The sequence below is a fragment of the Schistocerca serialis genome, chromosome 2, assembly GCF_023864345.2.
Source record: "Schistocerca serialis cubense isolate TAMUIC-IGC-003099 chromosome 2, iqSchSeri2.2, whole genome shotgun sequence".
NCBI lineage: Eukaryota > Metazoa > Arthropoda > Insecta > Orthoptera > Acrididae > Schistocerca > Schistocerca serialis.
The window spans coordinates 963451399-963473647 of record NC_064639.1 but is presented as its reverse complement, the minus strand read 5'-3'; the positions used below and the strand labels follow the sequence as shown (position 1 = coordinate 963473647).

General features: G+C 40.4%; 1 protein-coding gene across 1 annotated transcript in view; it reads left to right on the top strand.

The window, feature by feature from the left end:
* The window catches only part of LOC126456575 (sialin-like), a 155295-nt gene that overhangs the window by 120425 nt on the left and 12621 nt on the right, over nt 1–22249 (top strand). The window contains exons 8-9 of the mRNA XM_050092322.1: nt 7335–7490; nt 17770–17855. Coding sequence (XP_049948279.1) covers nt 7335–7490; nt 17770–17855 — 242 coding nt within the window. The remainder of the gene's footprint in view (nt 1–7334; nt 7491–17769; nt 17856–22249) is intronic.

Below are 22249 nucleotides of genomic sequence, written 5' to 3'. Positions count from 1 at the left end.
GTCCATTTTTTTCTCCTTCCTATATACCGGAGTAAACAGCTATTTTTCCAGACGCTTGGGACTTTGCAATAAGTGCAAGCTAGGTAAGGGGCCAATGCTCTGGAGCAATATTTGAAAAACCGACTTGGAATTCCGCCAGGAGCTGGTGACTTGTTTGTTTTCAACCCTTTGCCATGGATGCCAGTTGCTGTATCGTCTCTACAGGAGTTACTGCAATGGTCAAACAATGGTACCTTTCAACGATTCTCCTGCATAAACGCGAAATTTAAAACTTCAGCTTTCCTTTTGCTGTCGTCTGTCGCAGTTCCAGCCTGGTCAACGAGTGACTGGATAGAAGCCTTAGATTTGCTTAATGATTTTACGTAGGACTAGAATTACCCTCGGTTTTCGGCAAGACCTTTTGCTAATATATGACGATGGTAGTTGTTGTATGCTTCAAGTAAGGACCTTTTTACAGAACCACGAATCTCTACTAACTTTTGCTTGTCGACATCTGCACGTTCTCTTTGAACCGAGTGTGCAGTAGCCTTCGCTTCCTCTGCACTTTCCGAATTTCGTTGTTAAACCATGGCAGGTATTTTACATCCTTAATCCACTTATTCGGCACATACAGTACTTCTCCAGAGCAATCCATATAAACGTTGTCCATAATTCCTCTACGTCCATCATACTGAAACTAGCCTACTTGAATGATTTATTAACTTCAGTAACAATCGTTGCTATGATGTCATCATAATCATTAATCCCTGTTTTATACTCACGTTGTCGATGAAGTCAGGCCTGTCTGTAGCTACAACGTCTAAAATATCCCCATTGCTTGGGGGCCATCAAACTAGCTGCCCAAGACAGTTTTCGGAAAACGTGTTCAAAAGTACTTCGCAAAACTGTCTTCTATTCGTATCACCTGCAATGAATGCATAGACGTTCCAGCCTGCATTCGGGAGATTAAAATTGAATGGTTTGGGTATTTCCTCGCTCCTGAGCGTAGACTTTCTTTAAACGATCCTACAACTACGGCCGAATCAGATGGCCGGTAAACGTATCGTATAATTATCTTTAGTTCACCTAGACCTGCTACTCGTGCCCAGAAAACTACAATGATTCAGTTTCGACCTCGACAGACACAGCAGTTTTGTTGACAGCAGTGAACACTTCCCTTCCAGTGGCGTCCAGTATGTACTTTCGACAAACATTCCATGCTACTCTAAATATATTGACGGAAAAAGTTAAGTTTCTTGCTGTTCTCATTTCTGCTACTTCTCGTTAGTATTGTCTTTCTTCGATTTACTCTCAGTACATTTTCTGTACTCTTAATTATTCGTACTATTCAGCAAATCCTGTAATTCATCTTCACTTTCACTGAGGATAGCAGTGTCATCAGCCAATCTTATCACTGGTATCCTTTCACCTTCAATTTTAACTCCACTCTTGAATCTTTCTCTTATTTCCCTCATTGCTTCTTTGATGTACAGATTGAACAATACCCCTTTTAATCCAACCACTTCGTACTTGGTCTTCCACTCTTATTGTTCCCTCCTGGTTCTTGTATGTATTGTTTATTACCCGTCTTTCGCTATAGCCTACCCTCATATTTCTCAGAATTTCGAACATCTTAAACTATTTTCCATTGTCGAATGCTTTTTCCAGATCGACAAATCCTATGAATGTGTTTTGATTTTTCTTCAGTCTTGCTTCCATTGTCAACCGCAACGTTAGAATTGCCTCTATGGTGCCTTTCACGTTGTTAAACTCAAATTGATTGTCATCTAACGCATCCTCAATTTTTTCCATTCTTCTGTATATTATTCTTGTCAGCAGCTAGAAGCATCAGCTGTTAAGGTAATTGTACGATAGTTCTTGCACTTATCAGCTCATGCAGTTTTCGGAATTTTGTGGATGATGTTTTTCCGAAAGTCAGATGGTATATCACCAGACTCGTGCATTCTACACACCAACGTGAATAGAGGTTTTGTTGCCACTTCCTCCAACGATTTTAGAAATCATGCTAGAATGTGATCAATCCGTTCTGTCTAACTTGATTTTATGTCTTCCAGAGCTCTTTTAAATTCTGATTCGAATACTGGATCCCCTATCTCTTCCCTGTTGACTCCTGTTTTTTTTTTCATCACGTCATCAGACAAGTCCTCCCCTTCATAGATGCCTTCATTGAACCCTCATTACACTCTTAATGTTGCAGCTCTTGCTTTTAATTCCACTAAAAGCTGTTTTGGCTTTTCTGTATGCTGAGTCTGTCCTAACAATCATTTCTTTTTCGGTTTCTTCACATTTTTCTTGCAGCCATTTCGCCTTTGCTACCCTGCACTTCCTATTTATTTCATTCCTAAGTAACTCGTTTTTCTGTATTCCTGGATTTCACTGAACATTTTCTTTTCTTGTACCTCCATCTTTCGTCGATCAACTGAAGTATTCCTTCTGCTAACCATGGTTTCTTTGCGGTTACCTTCTTCATTCCTTAATACGTCTGTATCCCACATCTTTGTGCACTGATGCCTTCTGACTAGTCTCTTAAACTTCAGCCTACTTTCATCACTACTAAATTGTGATATGAGCTTTTATCTGCTCCTGTCCAGTATCTGATTTCGAAATCTCTGTCTGACCATGATGTAAGCTAACTGAAATCTTCCCGTACATCCCGGCCTTTTCCAAGTATGCCTCCTCCTTCTGCGATTCTTGAACACAGTATTCGCTATTGCTAGCTGAAATTTATTGCAGAACTTGATTAGTCTTTTCCTTTCTGATTCCTAGTATATTTCTAAAATTTCGCGCGTGTTTTTCTGTTTAAGGGGTTTAATCTCGCGTTTTTGAAAGTGCAAATTCATTGAGTCTGTAGCGCAGTAATTGATCATTTGTTTTGTTTTGAAGACAAGCGTCCGTTCGTTTAGTAAGTCAGTCACTCAGGCCTCAGCTCTCGTCTGATACACATCTACAGAGCGGCAAGTTAAGTGTTTATTTTTTCCTGCGTTTTCCTCGAGCATATTTCTTAAATTTCGTGCAAGTTTTTTTGTTTAAAAGTTTCTGTCTCGCGTTTTTATTAGTGTAACTTCATTAAGTCTGTAGCAAGGTACTTGCTCATTTGTTTTGTTTTGAAGACAAGTTTCCGTTCGTTCGTTTAGCAGACCAGTCAGTGAGGCTCCAACTCTATGATAATATACATCCACGGAGCGGCAAGTTAAGCGTTTATCTTTTCCTGTATTTTACTCGTATTATCCTTCTTAAATTTCGTGGATGTTCTTCTGTTTAGGAGGTGTAAGCCCGCATTTTGTAAGTGTAAATTTAGGCAGCCTACAGCGCAGGTTTCATTTCTTCTGAACAGCCAGCTCGTTGAGGCATCAACGTTCATTGGTGACACATCAGGAGGACAACAAGTTGTATGTTTAGGAATCTGTTTGCTTTTATAGTTTACTTCTTCAGGTAGTCTTGCTAGGGTGGATAGGATGCGTGTATGCTGTGTGCGGACACAGGACGAGCTGGCCACAGTTCGCGAACAGCTGAATGCGCTGTTATCTATGGTCAGTCACCTTTAGGCAGCTGTCTCGGGGTGTACCAGCGGCGGAGAATCTGGCACGTCGCATTAGGCTCCCCCTGTTTCGCCCACGGTCTCTGCTGCCGAGGCATTGCCTAGTGTACAGAACGCGGTGGATCTGTCCGCACAGCAGAGTCGGAAGACGGATGATAACACCCTTGCTTCGCTCTAGGCGAAGGGCCAAGTGGAGGCTGGGCACTTGGCCTCGCCCATTCACCCTATGAGTGGACATGTGGCCTCTCCTTCAACTGGGTCGGAGAAGCGCACGGGGAGGGGGGGGGGGAGGGGAGGGGTTCACTAGTTATCGGGAGCTCCAACGTTATGCACTTTATGGAGTAACTAAGGTAGATAGCGTTCACAACTGGAAGGAAAGCCAATGTGCATTCGGTATGTCTGTCGGGTGGCCTCATCCAAGATGTTGAGGTGGCCTTGCCTGCTGCTATCGAGCATGCTGGGTAGTTGTCTGCAAGTTGTGGCTCACGTCGGCACCAACGACGCCTGTCACTTGTGTCCTGAGGCCATCCTCATTTCATGCAATTGGCTGACAGAATGGTGAAGTCTGCTGGTGGGGTCAAGGACAGCTCGCTATTTGCAGCATCGTTCCCAAGGTTGATCGGGGTCCTTTGGTTTATAGCTGAGTGGGTGGCCTGAACCAAAGGGTTCGTCGACTCTGTGACAGTCCTGGCTGGAGATATTTAGACTTGCGTTATCGGTTGGGGACTTGTAGAACTTCCCTTAATAGATTAGGGGTGCATTACACAAAGGAAGCAGCTACTCAGGTATCAGAATAATTGTCTAGTACACATGAGGGCTTTCTAGCTAGGCGGTAGTTTGAGGTACTCTGATGAACACTCGCCAGTCGATATGCAACAAGAGAAGCCAGACAGCGTTCAGAGTAAAGACACTTCGACAGCCAAAATTTTATAAGTAAATAGCCGAAATATTCGCAACAAAGTTCGCGAATTTACCGCCTCCAAGGGAAGTTCTCGCGCTTAAATTATTCTCGGGACCAAGAGAAGGCTGAAACACGAAGTGGAAAGCTCTGAGATATTTAGCGAGTCTTGGAAAGTATATCAAAAAATGGCTCTGAGCACTATGGGACTTAACATATATGGTCATCAGTCCCCTAGAACTTAGAACTACTTAAACCTAACTAACCTAAGGACAGCACACAACACCCAGTCATCACGAGGCAGAGAAAATCCCTGACCCCGCCGGGAATCAAACCCGGGAACCCGGGCGTGGGAAGCGAGAACGCTACCGCACGACCACGAGCTGCGGACGAAAGTATATCACAAAGACAGATTAGACCCCATAGAAGAGGGAAAGTTCATTGTAGTTACAAAAATATTGTTTCTATTGAGGTCGAAGTTGACTGTGACAGTGAAGCTATCTGGTCGCGTGTAACAGGTCTAGGTGATACCAAGTTAATTGTTGGATGTTTTTACCGACCACATGATTCTGCTGTGACAATCCTAAAGCCATTCTAAGAAAATCAACCTTCAGTAGTACGCAAATACCCAGATAATGCAATACTAGATGGGACGGCTTTAACCTACTGAGTATAGACTTGAATGTCTATGGATTCATTGCAGGGAGTACAGACAGACAATGGTGTACTTTTGAACACGTTTTCTGAAAATTGTCTTGAGCAGCTAGTTCGGCAGCCCACATGCAATGGAAGTATCTCAGACCTTGTAGCTACAAATAGGCCGGACCTTATCGACAATGTGTCAGTGTAGAAACGGGGTTAAGCGATCATAAGGTCATTATAGCAACTAGTTACGAATGTTAATAAATCAGATAAGAAGGCTGGGAGGTGCGTTTCTGCTAGAAAGAGCAGATAAGCAGTTGTTAGAATCTCACTCAGACAGTAAATCTACAGCACTTAGTTCCAGTAAGATAGACGTAGAGGGAAGTTTAAGCAGGCTATAAAACAAGGGCTGAATAGTTATATGCCTAGTAAGTGGATTAAGGACAAAAAAGACCCACCACGGTTCAATAACGGATTTCGTAAGGTGCTGAGGAAGCAGAGGCTGTTGCACTCTCGGTTCAAAAGAGAACGCGCAAAAGATGACAAGCAAAGGTTAGTAGAGATTCGTGCATCTGTGAAAAGATCTACGCGCCAAGCATACAACTATTACCGTCACACATAGCAAAAGATATGGCAGAGATCCCGAGAGAATTCTGGTATGTAAAATAGCTAAGCGGTTCTAAAGCTTCCAGTCACTTGTTGACCGGTCTGGTGTGGCAGGTGAAGACAGCAAAACGAAAACCGAAGTTTTAAATTTCACGTTTAAGAATTCATTCACGCAGGAAAATCGTACAAAGATATCATCATTTGACCATCGAACTCACTTCTTATGGATGACACAGCGATAAACATCCCTGAAAAAGAAAAACAACTAAATGAGTTGAAAATAAGTAAGCCACCGGGACCGGATGGAATCCCAATTTGGCTTTTCAAAGAGTACTCTACAGCATTGGCCATTACCTACTTTGCGTTTATCGCGAATCTCTCGCCCAGCGCGAAGTCCCAAGCGACTGGAAAAAAACGTCGGTGACTCCTGTATATGAGAAAGGAAAAAGAAAGGACACGCGAAATTACAGACCAGTAGCCCTCACATCGGTTTGCTGCAGAATCCTTGAACACATTGTCAGTTCGAATACAATAAACTTTTTTGAGACAGAAAATCTTATGTCCACGAATCACCATAGTTTTAGAAAGCTTAGCTCTTGCGAAATTCAGCTTGCTCTTTTCTCACATGATATATTGCGAACTACAGATGAAGCACAACAGGCAGATTCCACATTTCTATATTTCTGGAAAGCGTTGGAAACGGTGCCCCATTGCAGGCTGTTAAAGAACGAACGAGCATATGGAATAAGTCTATAGATATATAAACGGTTCCAAGATCTCTAAAGTTATAGAACCCAGTATGGTTTACTAGATGGCGAGTATTCACCAGAGACGAGATTATCGCCAGGAGTGCCCCAGAGAAGTATGATAGAACTGCTATTATTCTCTACATAAGCAAATAATTTAACAGACCAGGTGGGCAGCAATTTGCGATTGTTTGCTGAAGATGCTCTGCTGTAGGGTAACGTGTCGAAGTTGAGTAACTGTAGGAGGGTACAAGATACTTAGACAAAATTTCTAGTTGGTATGATGAATGGCAGCCAGATCTAAATGGTGAAAAATGCAAGTTAACGCGGATAAGTAAGAAAAACAAACCCGTAGTGTTCGGATACAGTTGTTTGACACAGTCATGTCGTTTAAATATATGGACGTAACTGCAGTTGACTCTCGTAGACATCGTAATTCCTGTTGCGTTCACCGCCTACCATCACAGTATGAGCTCGGAAGATGGTCAGAAACTGACTGAAACTGGTAACCACAAAAACAAAGGTTTCTTGCGGTCGAGACTGTTCAAGTTCATTTTAAAGTACTAAGAAAAATCGATGTCCTTCACAAGAAATATTCTCAAAAATTACTGATCGTCTCTCATTTCTTGATACAGCAATTTCTATTCACGAATGAAAAGCATAAATGAAGACTTGCACACTATTTGTCACTGAATGAATAAATATTCCTTCGTACCTATTTAACTTCAAACTGAATCAAACACTCTTTGTTCATTTTAAATCTGTAAAAGTTTGCAATAGATGTGTACTATCATTGACTCAAATTGATGTTAAATAATGAGTAATTTATATTATATCTAAGTTTTTTTATTAAACAGTGAGCTATTTCTTTGTATTTATCTTTCTCATATTTCTCTGTTGCCAGTGAATACTCTGCAAGGCGTCTTCATGCTGGGGTTGGCCTTCTCTGGCTGTAACTCAATTATGGCCACTATTTGTCTCACAGCAGCTCTTGCCATGAGTGGAGCTGAACCAAATGGTGCTTTAGCTACGTACATTGACCTCAGTCCTAATTTCTCCAGTAAGTATACCATTTGAACATGATAATATGTTTAATTTCTGCAAATGTTATCTATTTATACATGATATTCTGTAGGTCCCATCATGATGCTCAAAGTTCGTTACATATATTTAAACTGGTATGTTCTTGTTTCTGTCTGTTCTAACAGTTAATGAAGAAAAAATAGTAAGAAAGCTGTCACTTAGTATATAATGCTGCATCCTCATGTATAACAACTGTTCATCTACTTCTTCTCTTCACACACATTTTGCTCAGTTTTTGGAACGTTAGCATTCACTTATTAGACCAAATTTCTTCAGACATCCTCATTGGTTGACCTACTGTTGAAATTCCTGTAGACATATTGATGTATTTCAAGTCATGGCAGTCTTGTTGAATTAAACCTTTCTTACAACTCCTGTCCATGTAGTATATGGACCAAACACAAGATTTTATGACATTCTGTAATGAAAATAATTTTCTGCTCCATGTTATCAAAGGCTTTCTTCATTATAGAGGCAGACATTACAAGGAATACACATCACTACTTAAGTGATACAGAAAATGTATTGTGAAGGCCCTCGCCTCCTCATTGCGCAGACAAAAGGGCTACATAAAGTATCTGACCATTCACTGTCTTAGCTTACCATTTCACTTACTATTACACAACATTATTCTTGCCCTTATGAAGTTATAGGTTTCTAGTTAAATGCTAAGAATTTAATCTTATTGGTATAGGTAAAAATACTGAAATCTCTTCCTGCAGCATTGGTATCATGAATGAGATCCTGAAGTTCTGGAATATGGTCACATAATGTGATAATACTGCCTGAAAATTTTAGTGTTTGTACGAATGGCATTGATCTGGATTTCATAGCTGTTGAATGAAACGCCCTCATTCTATATTTTATCCAAGTACAGGATGAACAGCACCTTCCACTGCTTGTTTGATATTTAAATGACTATAATGGTTATTGATGAAGTACAACAGTTATCCATGGGCTAGACATTAGTTTCTTTTTTTTCATATTAGTGGTTTGTACCTGTGGCGACTCATCTTTATGTGGTACATATTAATAGGCTTTTTACTGTAAAAAAAGGTACCTCCTAAATCTTTACATAACTAGATTTTAAAAATTTTAATCTTCAAAATTTGATATATCGAGCTCAGTCACATAAACACTATCTACTCAAAAGTAGAAAGTAGCAGTTATTAAATAGAAATGAAATCAGTTTACTTTAAAAACTTCATTATCTACCAGCATCTTTAACTCACAAGGGAGGTGTTCATACTTTTATGGCTCTATAGTTTGTTTCTTTTTGTGCAAGAGTGAGATAAGATGTGGGTAGTGGAACTATATTTGTTATTAGTATTATTTTTATACATGCTCCTCTTAATATCAAATTTTACCTTGTATCAAATTGTGCCTTATCTTTCACAACAAGTTTCATGGAAGAATAAAAGTTTTATGAAGCTTTGGTAGCACCTAGTTTTTCTACACATTTGCCTCCACCAGACATTATCCTTACACCACATAATTGTGTAATGAATACTTTGTGCCTGTGGGGAATTAGCACATAACATTACTCCATATGACACCGATGAACAGGAGGAACGCAAAATAAGCTAATTTTCTAAAGCTTTGATAACCAAAGTCAACAATTACACACAGCTCAAATGTTGCTGGATTCAGTCAGTTGACAAGAACTACAATATGTGATTTTCAATCCAAGATCTAATCAATATGCAGGAATTCTGAACAATCAGTTTTCTATATTCTCAGAAAACAGAGAATAAAACTTTTAAAATTTTTATTACTCTTTCTGTTGCTACAGTTCTATTAAGATGTAAGAGAGGGCCTGATGGCCCTAATCTTGCCAGGTTAAATAAATAAATAAATAAATAAATAAATTAATTAATTAAGTTTGATTACGAATCTTGCATCATCAGTGATGAGCATTATTTCTGCTTTATCTACATCTACATTTATACTCCGCAAGCCACCCAACGGTGTGTGGCGGAGGGCACTTTATGTGCCAATGTTATTACATCCCTTTCCTGTTCCAGTCGCGTATGGTTCGCGGGAAGAACGACTGCCACAAAGCCTCCATGCGCGCTCGAATCTCTCTAATTTTACATTCGTGATCTCCTCGGGAGGTATAAGTAGGGGGAAGCAATATATTCGATACCTCACCCAGAAACGCACCCTCTCGAAACCTGGACAGCAAGCTACACTGCGATGCAGAGCGCCTCTCTTGCAGAGTCTGCCATTTGAGTTTGCTAAACATCTCCGTAACGCTATCACGCTTACCAAATAACCCTGTGACGAAAAGCGCCTCTCTTCTTTGGATCTTCTCTATCTCCTCCGTCAACCCGACCTGGTACGGATCCCACACGGATGAGCAATACTCAAGTATAGGTCGAACGAGTGTTTTGTAAGCCACCTCCTTTGTTGATGGACTACATTTTCTAAGGACTCTCCCAATGAATCTCAACCTGGCACCCACCTTACCAACAATTAATTTTATATTATCATTCCACTTCAAATCGTTCCATACGCATACTCCCAGATATTTTACAGAAGTAACTGCTACCAGTGTTTGTTCCACTTTCATATAATCATACAATAAAGGATCCTTCTTGCTATGTATTCGCAATACATTACATTTGTCTAAGTTAAGAGTCAGTTGCCACTCCCTGCACCAAGTGCCTATCCAATGCAGACCTTCCTGCACTTCGCTGCAATCCTCTAATGCTGCAATCTCTCTGTATACTACAGCATCATCCGCGAAAAGCTACATGGAACTTCCAACACCATCTTCTAAGTCCTTTATATATATTGTAAAAAGCAATGGTCCCATAACACTCCCCTGTGGGACGCCAGAGGTTACATTAACGTCTGTAGACGTCTCTCCATTGAGAACAACATGCTGTGTTCTGTTTGCTAAAAACTCTTCAATCCAGCCACACAGCTGGTCTGATATTCCGTAGGCTCTTACATTATCAGGCGACAGTGCGGAACTGTATCGAACGCCTTCCGTAAGTCAAGGAAAATGGCATCTACCTGGGAGCCTGTATCTAATATTTTCTGAGTCTCATGAACAAATAAAAGCGAGTTGGGTCTCACACGATCGCTGTTTCCGGAATCCATGTTGATTCCTACAGTGTAGATTCTGGGATTCCAGAAATGTCATGATACGCGAGCAAAAAACATGTTATAAAATTCTACAACAGGTCGATGTCAGAGATACAGGCCTATAGTTTTGGGCATCTGCACGACGACCCTTCTTGAAAACTGGGACTACCTGTGCTCTTTTCCCCTAGAGACTTGCGATACACGGCTGTTAGAAGTGGGCAAGTTCTTTCGCATACTCTGTGTAGAATCGAATCGGTGTTCCGTCAGGTCCAGTAGACTTTTCTCTGTTGAGTGATTTTAGTTGCTTTTCTATTCCTTGGACACTTATTTCGATGTCAGCCATTTTTTCGTTCATGCGCTGATTTAGAGAAGGAACTGCAGTGCAGTCTTCCTCTGTGAAACAGCTTTAGAAAAAGGTGTTTAGTATTTCAGCTTTACGTGTGTCATCCTCTGTTTCAATGCCATCATCATCATCATCATCGTCATCATCCCAGAGTGTCTGGATATGCTGTTTCGATCCACTTACTGATTTAGCGTAAGACCAGAACTTCCTAGGATTTTCTGTGAAGTCGGTACATAGAATTTTTCTTTCGAATTCACTGAACGCTTCACGCATAACCCTCCTTACGCTAACTTTGACATCGTTTAGCTTCTGTTTGCCTGAGAGGTTTTGGCTGCGTTTAAACTTGCAGTGAAGCTCTCTTTGCTTTCGCAGTAGTTTCCTAACTTTGTTGTTGTACCACGGTGGGTTTTTCCCGTCCCTCACAGTTTTACTCGGCACGTACCTGTCTAAAACGCATTTTACGATTGCCTTGAACTTTTTCCATAAACACTCAACATTGTCAGTGTCGGAACAGAAATTTTCGTTTTGATCAGTTAGGTAGTCTGAAATCTGCCTCCTATTACTCTTGCTAAACAGATACACCTCCTCCCTTTGTTTATAATCCTATTTACTTCCATACTCAGGGATGCTGCAACGGCCTTATGATCACTGATTCCCTGTTCTGCGCTTACAGAATCGAAAAGTTCGGGTCTGTTTGTTATCAATAGGTCCAAGATGTTATCTCCGCGAGTCGGTTCTCTGTTTAATTGCTCGAGGTAATTTTCGGATAGTGCACTCAGTATAATGACACTCGTTGCTCTGTCCCTACCACCCGTCCTAAACATCTGAGTGTCCCAGTATATATCTAGTAAACTGAAATCTCTTCCTAAGACTATAACATGCTGAGAAAATTTATGTGAAATGTATTCCAGATTTTCTCTCAGTTGTTCTGCCACTGACGCTGCTGAGTCGGGAGGTCGGTAAAATGAGCCAATTATTAACCTAGCTCGGTTGTTGAATATAACCTCCACCCATAATAATTCACAGGAACTATTCACTTCTATTTCACTACAGGATAAACTACTACTAACAGCGACAAACACGCCTCCGCCGGTTGCATGCAATCTGTCCTTTCTAAACACCGTCTGTGCCTTTGTAAAAATTTCGGCAGAATTTATCTCTGGCTTCAGCCAGCTTTCTGTACCTATAACGATTTCGGCTTTGGTGCTTTCTATTAGCGTTTGAAGTTCCGGTACTTTACCAACACAGCTTCGACAGTTTACAATTACCATACCGACTGCTGCTTGGTCCCCGCATGTCCTGACTTTGTCCCCCACCCTTTGAGGCTGTTATCCTTTCTGTACTTGCCCGAGGCCATCTAACCTTAAAAACCGCCCAGTCCACGCCACACAACCCCTGCTACCCGTGTAGCTGCCTGTTGGGTGTAGTGGACTTCTGACCTATCACGCGGAACCCGAAACCCCTCCACCCTATGGGGCAAGTTGAGGAATCTGCAGCCCACACGGTCGCAAAACCGTCGATTCAGATTCTCCACTCGGCTCTGTACCGAAGGTCCGCAGTCAGTCCTGTCGACGATGCTGCAGTTGGTGAGCTCTGCTTTATCAGTGTAAGATGGAAGATCTTTCATAATAGCAAGAACAGAAGAGGTCACACAATTGAACCCTGTGGAATGTGCTCCCAGTCAGAAGAAACTTCATCATGAGAGGTGCATGAGCTAACATAAACTCTTCCCTCCTATCAGTAAAATGTGAAGTGAACTACTGACTCATCTTAACACACTCTTGTAAAAGAAGGGAAAACAGGAGGAAGACCAAAGCCATGAGTTGCAAGTGCAGAATTCCTAGATAATATAAGCTGGGGAGATGTCAGTTATTTTCTACACACATTTTTCTTACTTTTCGCTTACAATTTATTGGCTGCAAATGAATTATGCAAAAGAATGTCATCACATAATAGAGAGAAAATTTATGTAAACTAAACTACATTTTTTTGTCTGCTTATGTGTGATACCTGTTTTCCTCAAAGACATAGTTGCAGATGAAGTTTCATTACTAGTTTCCCAGAGTGCATTCATAGCCAAAGTTTCAGGTAGTACACTCCTGGAAATGGAAAAAAGAACACATTGACACCGGTGTGTCAGACCCACCATACTTGCTCCGGACACTGCGAGAGGGCTGTACAAGCAATGATCACACGCACGGCACAGCGGACACACAAGGAACCGCGGTGTTGGCCGTCGAATGGCGCTAGCTGCGCAGCATTTGTGCACCGCCGCCGTCACTGTCAGCCAGTTTGCCGTGGCATACGGAGCTCCATCGCAGTCTTCAACACTGGTAGCATGCCGCGACAGCGTGGACGTGAACCGTATGTGCAGTTGACGGACTTTGAGCGAGGGCGTATAGTGGGCATGCGGGAGGCCGGGAGGACGTACCGCCGAATTGCTCAACACGTGGGGTGTGAGGTCTCCACAGTACATCGATGTTGTCGCCAGTGGTCGGCGGAAGGTGCACGTGCCCGTCGACCTGGGACCGGACCGCAGCGACGCACGGATGCACGCCAAGACCGTAGGATCCTACGCAGTGCCATAGGGGACCGCACCGCCACTTCCCAGCAAATTAGGGACACTGTTGCTCCTGGGGTATCGGCGAGGACCATTCGCAACCGTCTCCATGAAGCTGGGCTGCGGTCCCGCACACCGTTAGGCCGTCTTCCGCTCACGCCCCAACATCGTGCAGCCCGCCTCCAGTGGTGTCGCGACAGGCGTGAATGGAGGGACGAATGGAGACGTCGCTTCTGCCTTGGTGCCAATGATGGTCGTATGCGTGTTTGGCGCCGTGCAGGTGAGCGCCACAATCAGGACTGCATACGACTGAGGCACACAGGGCCAACACCCGGCATCATGGTGTGGGGAGCGATCTCCTACACTGGCCGTACACCACTGGTGATCGTCGAGGGGACACTGAATAGTGCACGGTACATCCAAACCGTCATCGAACCCATCGTTCTACCATTCCTAGACCGGCAAGGGAACTTGCTGTTCCAACAGGACAATGCACGTCCGCATGTATCCTGTGCCACCCAACGTGCTCTAGAAGGTGTAAGTCAACTACCCTGGCCAGCAAGATCTCCGGATCTGTCCCCCATTGAGCCTGTTTGGGACTGGATGAAGCGTCGTCTCACGCGGTCTGCACGTCCAGCACGAACGCTGGTCCAACTGAGGCGCCAGGTGGAAATGGCATGGCAAGCCGTTCCACAGGACTACATCCAGCATCTCTACGATCGTCTCCATGGGAGAATAGCAGCCTGCATTGCTGCGAAAGGTGGATATACACTGTACTAGTGCCGACATTGTGCATGCTCTGTTGCCTGTGTCTATGTGCCTGTGGTTCTGTCAGTGTGATCATGTGATGTATCTGACCCCAGGAATGTGTCAATAAAGTTTCCCCTTCCTGGGACAATGAATTCACGGTGTTCTTATTTCAATTTCCAGGAGTGTATTTACTTTCACGTTTTCTTTGCTTTAAGTATTGAGTTATCTGAATAACTTTCAGGAAACAATCATTTGATGATAAAGCATCACTGAATGTAGTGAAGCATGTCACAGGGTAGAGATTACTACACCTACATCATACTCCGCTAGCCACCTAACGGTGTGTGTTGGAGTATACTTCTCGTACCACTAACTGATCCCACTTGCCCTGTTCCACTCACGAATGACACATGGGAAGAATAATTGTAGGTAACCCTTTGCATTGGCTCTAATTTCTTGAATTTTCTCGTCATGATAATTTCTTAGAATGTATACGGGATGAAGTAATATGTTGTGTGAATTCCCAGAAAGTGTGGTCTCGAAATTTCAATAGTAAACCTCTCCATGATGCATAACGCCTCTCTCGTAGCGTCTGCCACTGGAGTTTGTTGAGCGTCTCTGTAACGCTCCCGCACCGACTAAAGGATCCCGTGACGAAACCAACCGCTATTTGTTGGATCTTCTCTATCTCTCCTATCGGTCCTAACTTGTACGGGCCCCATATTGATGAATAATATTCAAGATTCGGGCGAACAACGGCCTTCTAAGCCACTTCCTTCGTGAATGAGGCACACTTGCTTAAGATTCTTCCTATGACTGACAGTCTGTCACCCACTTTTCCTACAATTTGTTTTGTATGGTCATTCCACTTAAGGTCGCTCTGAATAGTTACTCCTCAATATTTTACGGTATATATTGCTTTTAGCAATTTGTCTGCAGTAGTATAGTTCTACTATGCTATCTTTATTTAAGTTCAGTGTCAACTGCCAGCGTCTGCATCATTCATCAATCCCCTGCAGGTCTTCCTGCAAATCGATATTGTCTTCTGCCATTGCTACACTCTTATAGACACCATATCATCAGCAAACAGTCTTCAGAAGCTTCTGACGTTTACAACAGATCATTTACATACGTTAAAAGCCTATAAACCAGCCACAACTCTGCCCCATACTCGGTAAGCACGAATTTTATTCACTATTCAGTGCAGGCCAATGTCAAATATCTTCCTGAAGTCAAGAAACATGGCATCAACCCTAATGCAGAATGCAAAATGTAGTTTATTTGTCTCATAATGTACAGTTACAAATCAAGATTTTTGTACTGGAGACACATCAAGTTACTTGGAAAAAAAAGTCAATTAACATATTTAAGAAGGCATTTCTGAATTTTTAGACATGAATAATTTAACAAGAACATATATAACACTTATGGTTATTTTGCAGCTTGCAATGCATTTTATACAATATATTAACAATTTATTATATAGTACATAATCTTTACTGTTTCTTTTCTTTTCAAATTGCCAAATTGTCCTTTATGAATTCTTTAACTCTGTGTTAGCATTTTTCCACTAGTGTATTAAATAACAATCTTTTTAGTGGGTCCAACTCCATCTTTAACAGATTTGAGTTATTTAATTTATTGTAAATTTTTAATCCCTTGTACAATGGTGTTTGAGTGTAAAGTTTTAAATTATGAGAGGGAAGTTTGAAACTGTGTCTGTGACAAGTACTGTAATTGTGCTTGAAATGAAAATTGCCAAGTGAGTTTGACTTTGATATATGAAAATAAAAATTTTGTAGATGTACAGAGAGGAGATGGTTTGTATTTTTAATTTTTTAAATAATGGGCGACATGATGTTCTTGTTTGGACTAAACACATGTTTCTTATGATTCTCTTTTGAAGTGTAAGTAATCTCAGGCTGTTCACAGAATTTCCCGAGAAACATATTCCGTATCCAATTACCATATAGTTTCAAACTAGCTGTGGTAGACTATCTCCCTGGCGTCCATAAAGGTAGAACCATATAAGACATTCATCACATAAGATAGGCTGTTTAGTTTGTTTGCTAAGAAGTCTACATGTGCCTTCCAATTTAAATTTTTCTCAAGATTTAGACCTAGAAATTTTACATAACTTGTTTCAGTCACTTCCTGAAAGCCATGCACTATTTTTATGGGAGATGCCGATGATGTTTTAGCACTGAACTACACTAATGATACTTTTGTGAGATTTAGTTTTAATCCATTTTGCTGAAACCATAATTCTAGGTGTCCCATTATATTTTCCATTGTATCATGAATTTGTTCTAAATTGTCATTTTCAATTAAAAGCGAGGTGTCATTTGCGAGTAAAATGGAGTGAACATCAATGCTTAAAGGTTAATCATTTACAACAGCAGAAAATAATAAGGCCCTAAAATTGAGCCCTGCATGTACCTTGTACAAATCTTTTTCCAGTCCGACAATCTTTTTCTCCATTTGAATTTAGAGCTCTGTTGTCTACACCGCTATAGGTCTCAAGGAGGAAGAGAGCGAGTTGAGTTTCGCAAGATCTCTGTTTATGGCATACATGTTGATTTTTATAGAGGAGATATTCGTTCTCTCAAAACATCGTAATTTCTTAACGTAAAACATGTTCCATAATTCTACAACAGATTGATGTCAACAATATTGGCCTATATTTATGTGCATCTGTCCTACGACCATTCCTGAAAACGGGAATGACCTGCAAGTTTTTCCAATAGCTATGTACCCTTCATTAACTCAGCGATCTACAATTAATTGCCGCTAGAAAGAGAGGAAGTTCTTCTGCATAATATTTACAGAATCTTACATGTCTCTCATTTGGTCCTGATGCCTTTCCACTGCTGAGCGATTGTAGTTGCTTTCCTGTTCCATGATCGGTTATCTCAGTGTTTGCCATTTAGAAATTCGTATGACAACTGAAAGGAGGGACTTTGTTAAGATCTACTGTGCTGAAACAGTTCTGGATAACCGAATTCATTAGTTATGCATTCTCTCTGTTGTCGTCAGTTTCAGTGCCAGTTTAGTCACTGCGTGGATGAACAGAGGATTTCCAAATGCTTACTGGTTTTATATAAGAACAAAACCTTGTGCAATACATCATTGTGCAATATTTTAAGTAGTAAATGATACAGTCAGTTACTTTATTACGTTAATATATCATGTATCACACTGTCTGGTGATTTTAAAGTCTTTGCTATATTTAGGTTTAAACTAATTGAAAACTCAGAGAAAGTAAATATATTCATATTATTTGATGATCTCAACTATTTTATTATGTCAGAGAGCTTCACAACTGCTATTAAGACTCTTACATCTATGTTTTATGAGTATCACCAGTTTTTTTAAAAAAAGTGTAATACAGTAATTTTTGTTGAATAATTTATTCCGAATTTTGACAATTTGTCTCAAATCTTGTGCAAGTCTCATTCTTGTAATTGAAGTGTTCACTACTGAAATTTTACTTTGTTCTTCTTCCATCAGGTGTACTCATGGGCATTGGTAATATGGTTTGTGTGACTCCAGGATTTTTATCTGCTGCTCTTGTTGGTGTTTTGACATACAAAAATGTAAGTTATTTCGTTCTTGCTAATATCTGATAACTTCAATTAGCCGATATTTAATGATACTTTTGAAACTTAAATTTTGCGATGCAGTAACCATGTGTCAATATAGGAACCAGTGCCCAGAAATATCTTACACAATTTCCTGCTCAAGGCAAACATGCTGACAATGGAAAATGAAATTTGTTTATTTAACTACACAATACAAATGACTTAAAATAATACGTATAAATGTTGAATGTCCACATGCCTGACATGCTATTCATTCTTAAAGAAATTAGACATTGTCTATTGAGGGTGAAATCTAATACTGATCACTCTGAAGAACTGAGAAAGACACACACACATGCTCACACAATTTTTAACAATTTTATTTGTATTAAATGACTTTCTAAAACTGTGTGTCCACTCCTGCTATCAGTGATGGTACACATACAAATATTTTATTCAGCACTGAGAGGTGAAGAAATGAGTCACAGGAATGAAATGTAATAGTGATGAGATAATGTAAACTTCACTTCTTTTGAGGTCAATACATGTACTTTTTTAAAGACTTTGTTTAATGAAAGGAGCTTTTACAGGACGTGACAATAATTTTAAAACCTCTTAGTTGCCTTGCTGTGACAGGAATTTAATACTGGCATATGCGAAAGTCAATGGGCAACAGATACAATTTTAGTGAATGTTTTCACTGATGTGAAGCAACTAATATAAAAGTTGTAAAATTCATCTGAGATCTGGAAAATTACTGCACAACTACTACAAGATGTTGTTATTGTGATCTTCAGTCCACAGACTGCTTTGATGTAGCTCTCCATGCTATTCTGTCCCCTGCAAGCCTCTTCATCTCTGAGTAACTACTGCAACCTACATTCTTCCGAATCAGCTTAGTGTATTCATCTCTTGGTGTCCTACGATTTTTACCCTCCACCCTTCCCTCCAATACTAAATTCATGATCCTTTGATGCCTCAGAACGTGACCTACCAACTGATCCCTTCTTCTAGTCAAGTTGAGGTGCAAATTCCTCATCTCCCTAAGTCTATTCAATGCCTTCTCATTAGTTACATGATCTACCCATATAATCTTCAGCATTCTTCTGTGACACCACACTTCAAAATTTTCTATTCTCTTCTTGTATAACCTATTTATCATCCATGTTTCACTTCCATACATGGCTACACGCCATACAAATACTTTCAAGAAAGACTTCCTCATACTTAAATCTATATTCGATGTTAACATATTTTTCTTCTTCAGTAACGCTTTCCTTGCCATCTCCAGTCTACTTCGACCCTCATAAGTTATTTTGCTGCCCAAAAAGTAATTTTTATCCACTACTTTAAGTTTCTCATTTCCTAATGTAATTCCTTCAGCATCACTTGATTTAATTCGCTTACATTCCATTGTCCTCGTTCTGCTTTTTTTATGTTCATCTTATATCCTCCTTTCAAGACACTGTCCATTCTGTTCAACAGCTCTTCCAAGTACTTTGCTGTCTCTGACCGACTTACAATGTCATTGGCAAATATTTCTTCTCCCTCGATTTAATTCCTACTCCAAATTTTTCTTTTGTTTCCTTTACTGCTTGCTCAACATACGAATTGAATAATATCAGAGTTAGGCTACAACCCTTTCTCACTCCCTTCTCAACCACTGCTTCCCTTTCATGCCCCACGACTCTTATAACTGCCATCTGGTTTCTGTACAAATTGTAAATAGCCTTTCGCTCCCTGTATTTTACCCCTGCCACCTTCGAAGTTTAAAAGAGACTATTCCAGTCAACATTGTCAAAAGCTTTCTCTAAGTCTACAAATGCTAGAAGCGTAGATTTGCCTTTCCTTAACCTATTTTCTAAGATAAGTCATAGGGGCAGAATATCCTCGCATGTTCCTACATTTCTACAGAATCCAACCTGATCTTCCCCGGGATCAGTTTCTGCCAGTTTTTCCATTCATCTGTGAAGTATTCGTGTTAGTATTTTGCAACCATGACTTATTAAATTGAATTTTCACACCTGCCATTACCGGCTTTCATTGGAGTTGAAATGAAGTAATAATATGTAAATATATGGCAGAGATCTTTCCATATTTTGTTTCATAATACTTACCTGAGTTAGTTACAGTGCCCTTCAGTAGAGAGCTGTAGTATCAGTGCTTATCGTTCTTCAACAACACAGATTTAATCAAGCACAAATTATTTACAAATAAATCACAGAAAGTAATAGTTCCTGACACTTCTGGAAATACACGAAACAAGAAACTTCTGAAGCTGGCTACCTCGTGGCCAACACAGTACTGTGGAAGTTTTGTTGAATAATTCACACATGACAACAGGAGAGCTTGGCATGCAGGTTCAGCAAAGAAGAACTGTAGTATCGACCACACTCTCAGTGCACCCATGCATTGTCATTTTGTTCACTAAAAACATAGTTATTGGGCGAACAGTGAATGAAGGCAGAACCACATTAGGCCGAGATGGAAGTCCATGTGCTAGCCAAATGTCAATGGGTGATAAGAATAAAGCATGAAATGACAGTCCAGGCATGCAGAATCATCAAGAGTGGATACATCAGGGGGCTTGTTGTAAACAATGGCTGGTTGTCATAAGTGAGATAATGGTGGTTCATAGCAGCGCTTAAAACTGCTGCAGCTGTTTTCAATGTGATATGGCGCCAGCGAATGTACCCTTCTGCACTACACCTAGAGATCTCATCAGATGATTGCATACTTATATCAACAAATCCATTAACGCATCCAGTGGGATTACAAGATAAGCCATATATGAATTTTGCATCTTGAATTCACTAATTGTGATATAATCGTAATAAACAGTTCAGTGAGAATTAAAGGACAGGTCCAAAACAATTCGTTTTATTGGTTGTTTGTTTACAGTGAAAATGTTTGGTTGTCCGCGCAGTTCAACATGAACAAGACATTGAAAATAAACCTAACGAATCAACGGAATGCATGGACCATGAGCTTCTAACTTCATGTGTTCTACATGATCACCTTAATGGCAAATTTCAGTAATATAGAATTACACATGCTTAGAATTTCGCCTCTCCTGTCCTCTTGAGTTCTGTATAGCCAGTTGACCTTAATCACTGAATTTTCCTATGGACTTACATGCAAGACTGTGGGTTCATTGTTCTAATGCTACATGATCTTGAACAGCTGCAGGGAGGGATCATCAAACACTTACATGATATACACCATGATCCTAGACGATGTCTTATGGCACGTGTAAGAATACTTGATTGGTTTGTAGCACCAAATAGGGCAGCCACACTGAACACCTGTATAATTTGCTGAAAACTTGCAGCAATAGTTTATCTACAGATATATGTGTATTGTTTTTCTGTGTCTTGGTGCATTAGCATTTGGAAATCCTTGATGCTCTATAAAAAAACATTGTACTGAGTCAATGTTGATAGTAAGGAAGATATTTTACCAAGACCGTACTGGAAAGTGTTAGGTTGAGTACAAATAATGGAAGGAATTAAAAGAACCACATACCACGTAGTTGCTGTCGAACAGTGACAGTATACTGCACACATATTCGTGTGTGTGTGTGTGTGTGTGTGTGTGTGTGTGTGTGTGTGTGTGTGTGTGTGTATGTGTTAAACAATGGTAAATGCTGGATAGAACAACGAAAATATGTGTGAGTTCTGTCATTTCTAATTTAGGAACTAATAAAGAAAACCAGAAAAGTAACCTATTTATAGTGCTAGCAGAGATTATAGAGAAAGGTTTGTCTAAGACATCACAAATATGCACAGGTTCCGTTTTGGATGACAACTTCATTTCAAATATTTCTCTGTCATATTTCCAAATCTTTTCAGTGTTCTGCAGTGAATAGTGAGCTAAACACAAACTGTAGAAGTTAAACACAGACAATCCACAATTTTCTCCATTTACTGTGACCAGTAAGCAGTTGTATCTAAGTATTTAAATTGAGGTTGAAGTCATTTTTTGTTAGCTCTTCTTTTTAAAGTTTTTGTGATAATGTAAAATTCTGCACACACATGAAGAATTATGTGTTGATAGGCAGTTTTTGACTGTGTGCATCAAGTGCTAAGCAACAAGAGGAAAATGAAAGTGATGAGAATTGTAACTAAGAAATCATACTCCCCCTCCACCCTTAAAGACACAATTTACTTACACATGTACATGCATAATCATTCCCTGCAACTTGAGATCTGTGGATGTTACATTTGTTACTAATCAGTATTTCGCCTATTACCTTACCCTGAACTCAAACTGAACAACTAAACCACACCCACAACCATCACTTGTACTCTGAGATCAGAAATATGATGCTGAAATTCATTTTCATATCTCCCAGATCAGGGTTCTGCTGGCCATTTAACCTAAATACTGTGTTGTTTTCATTATATCAC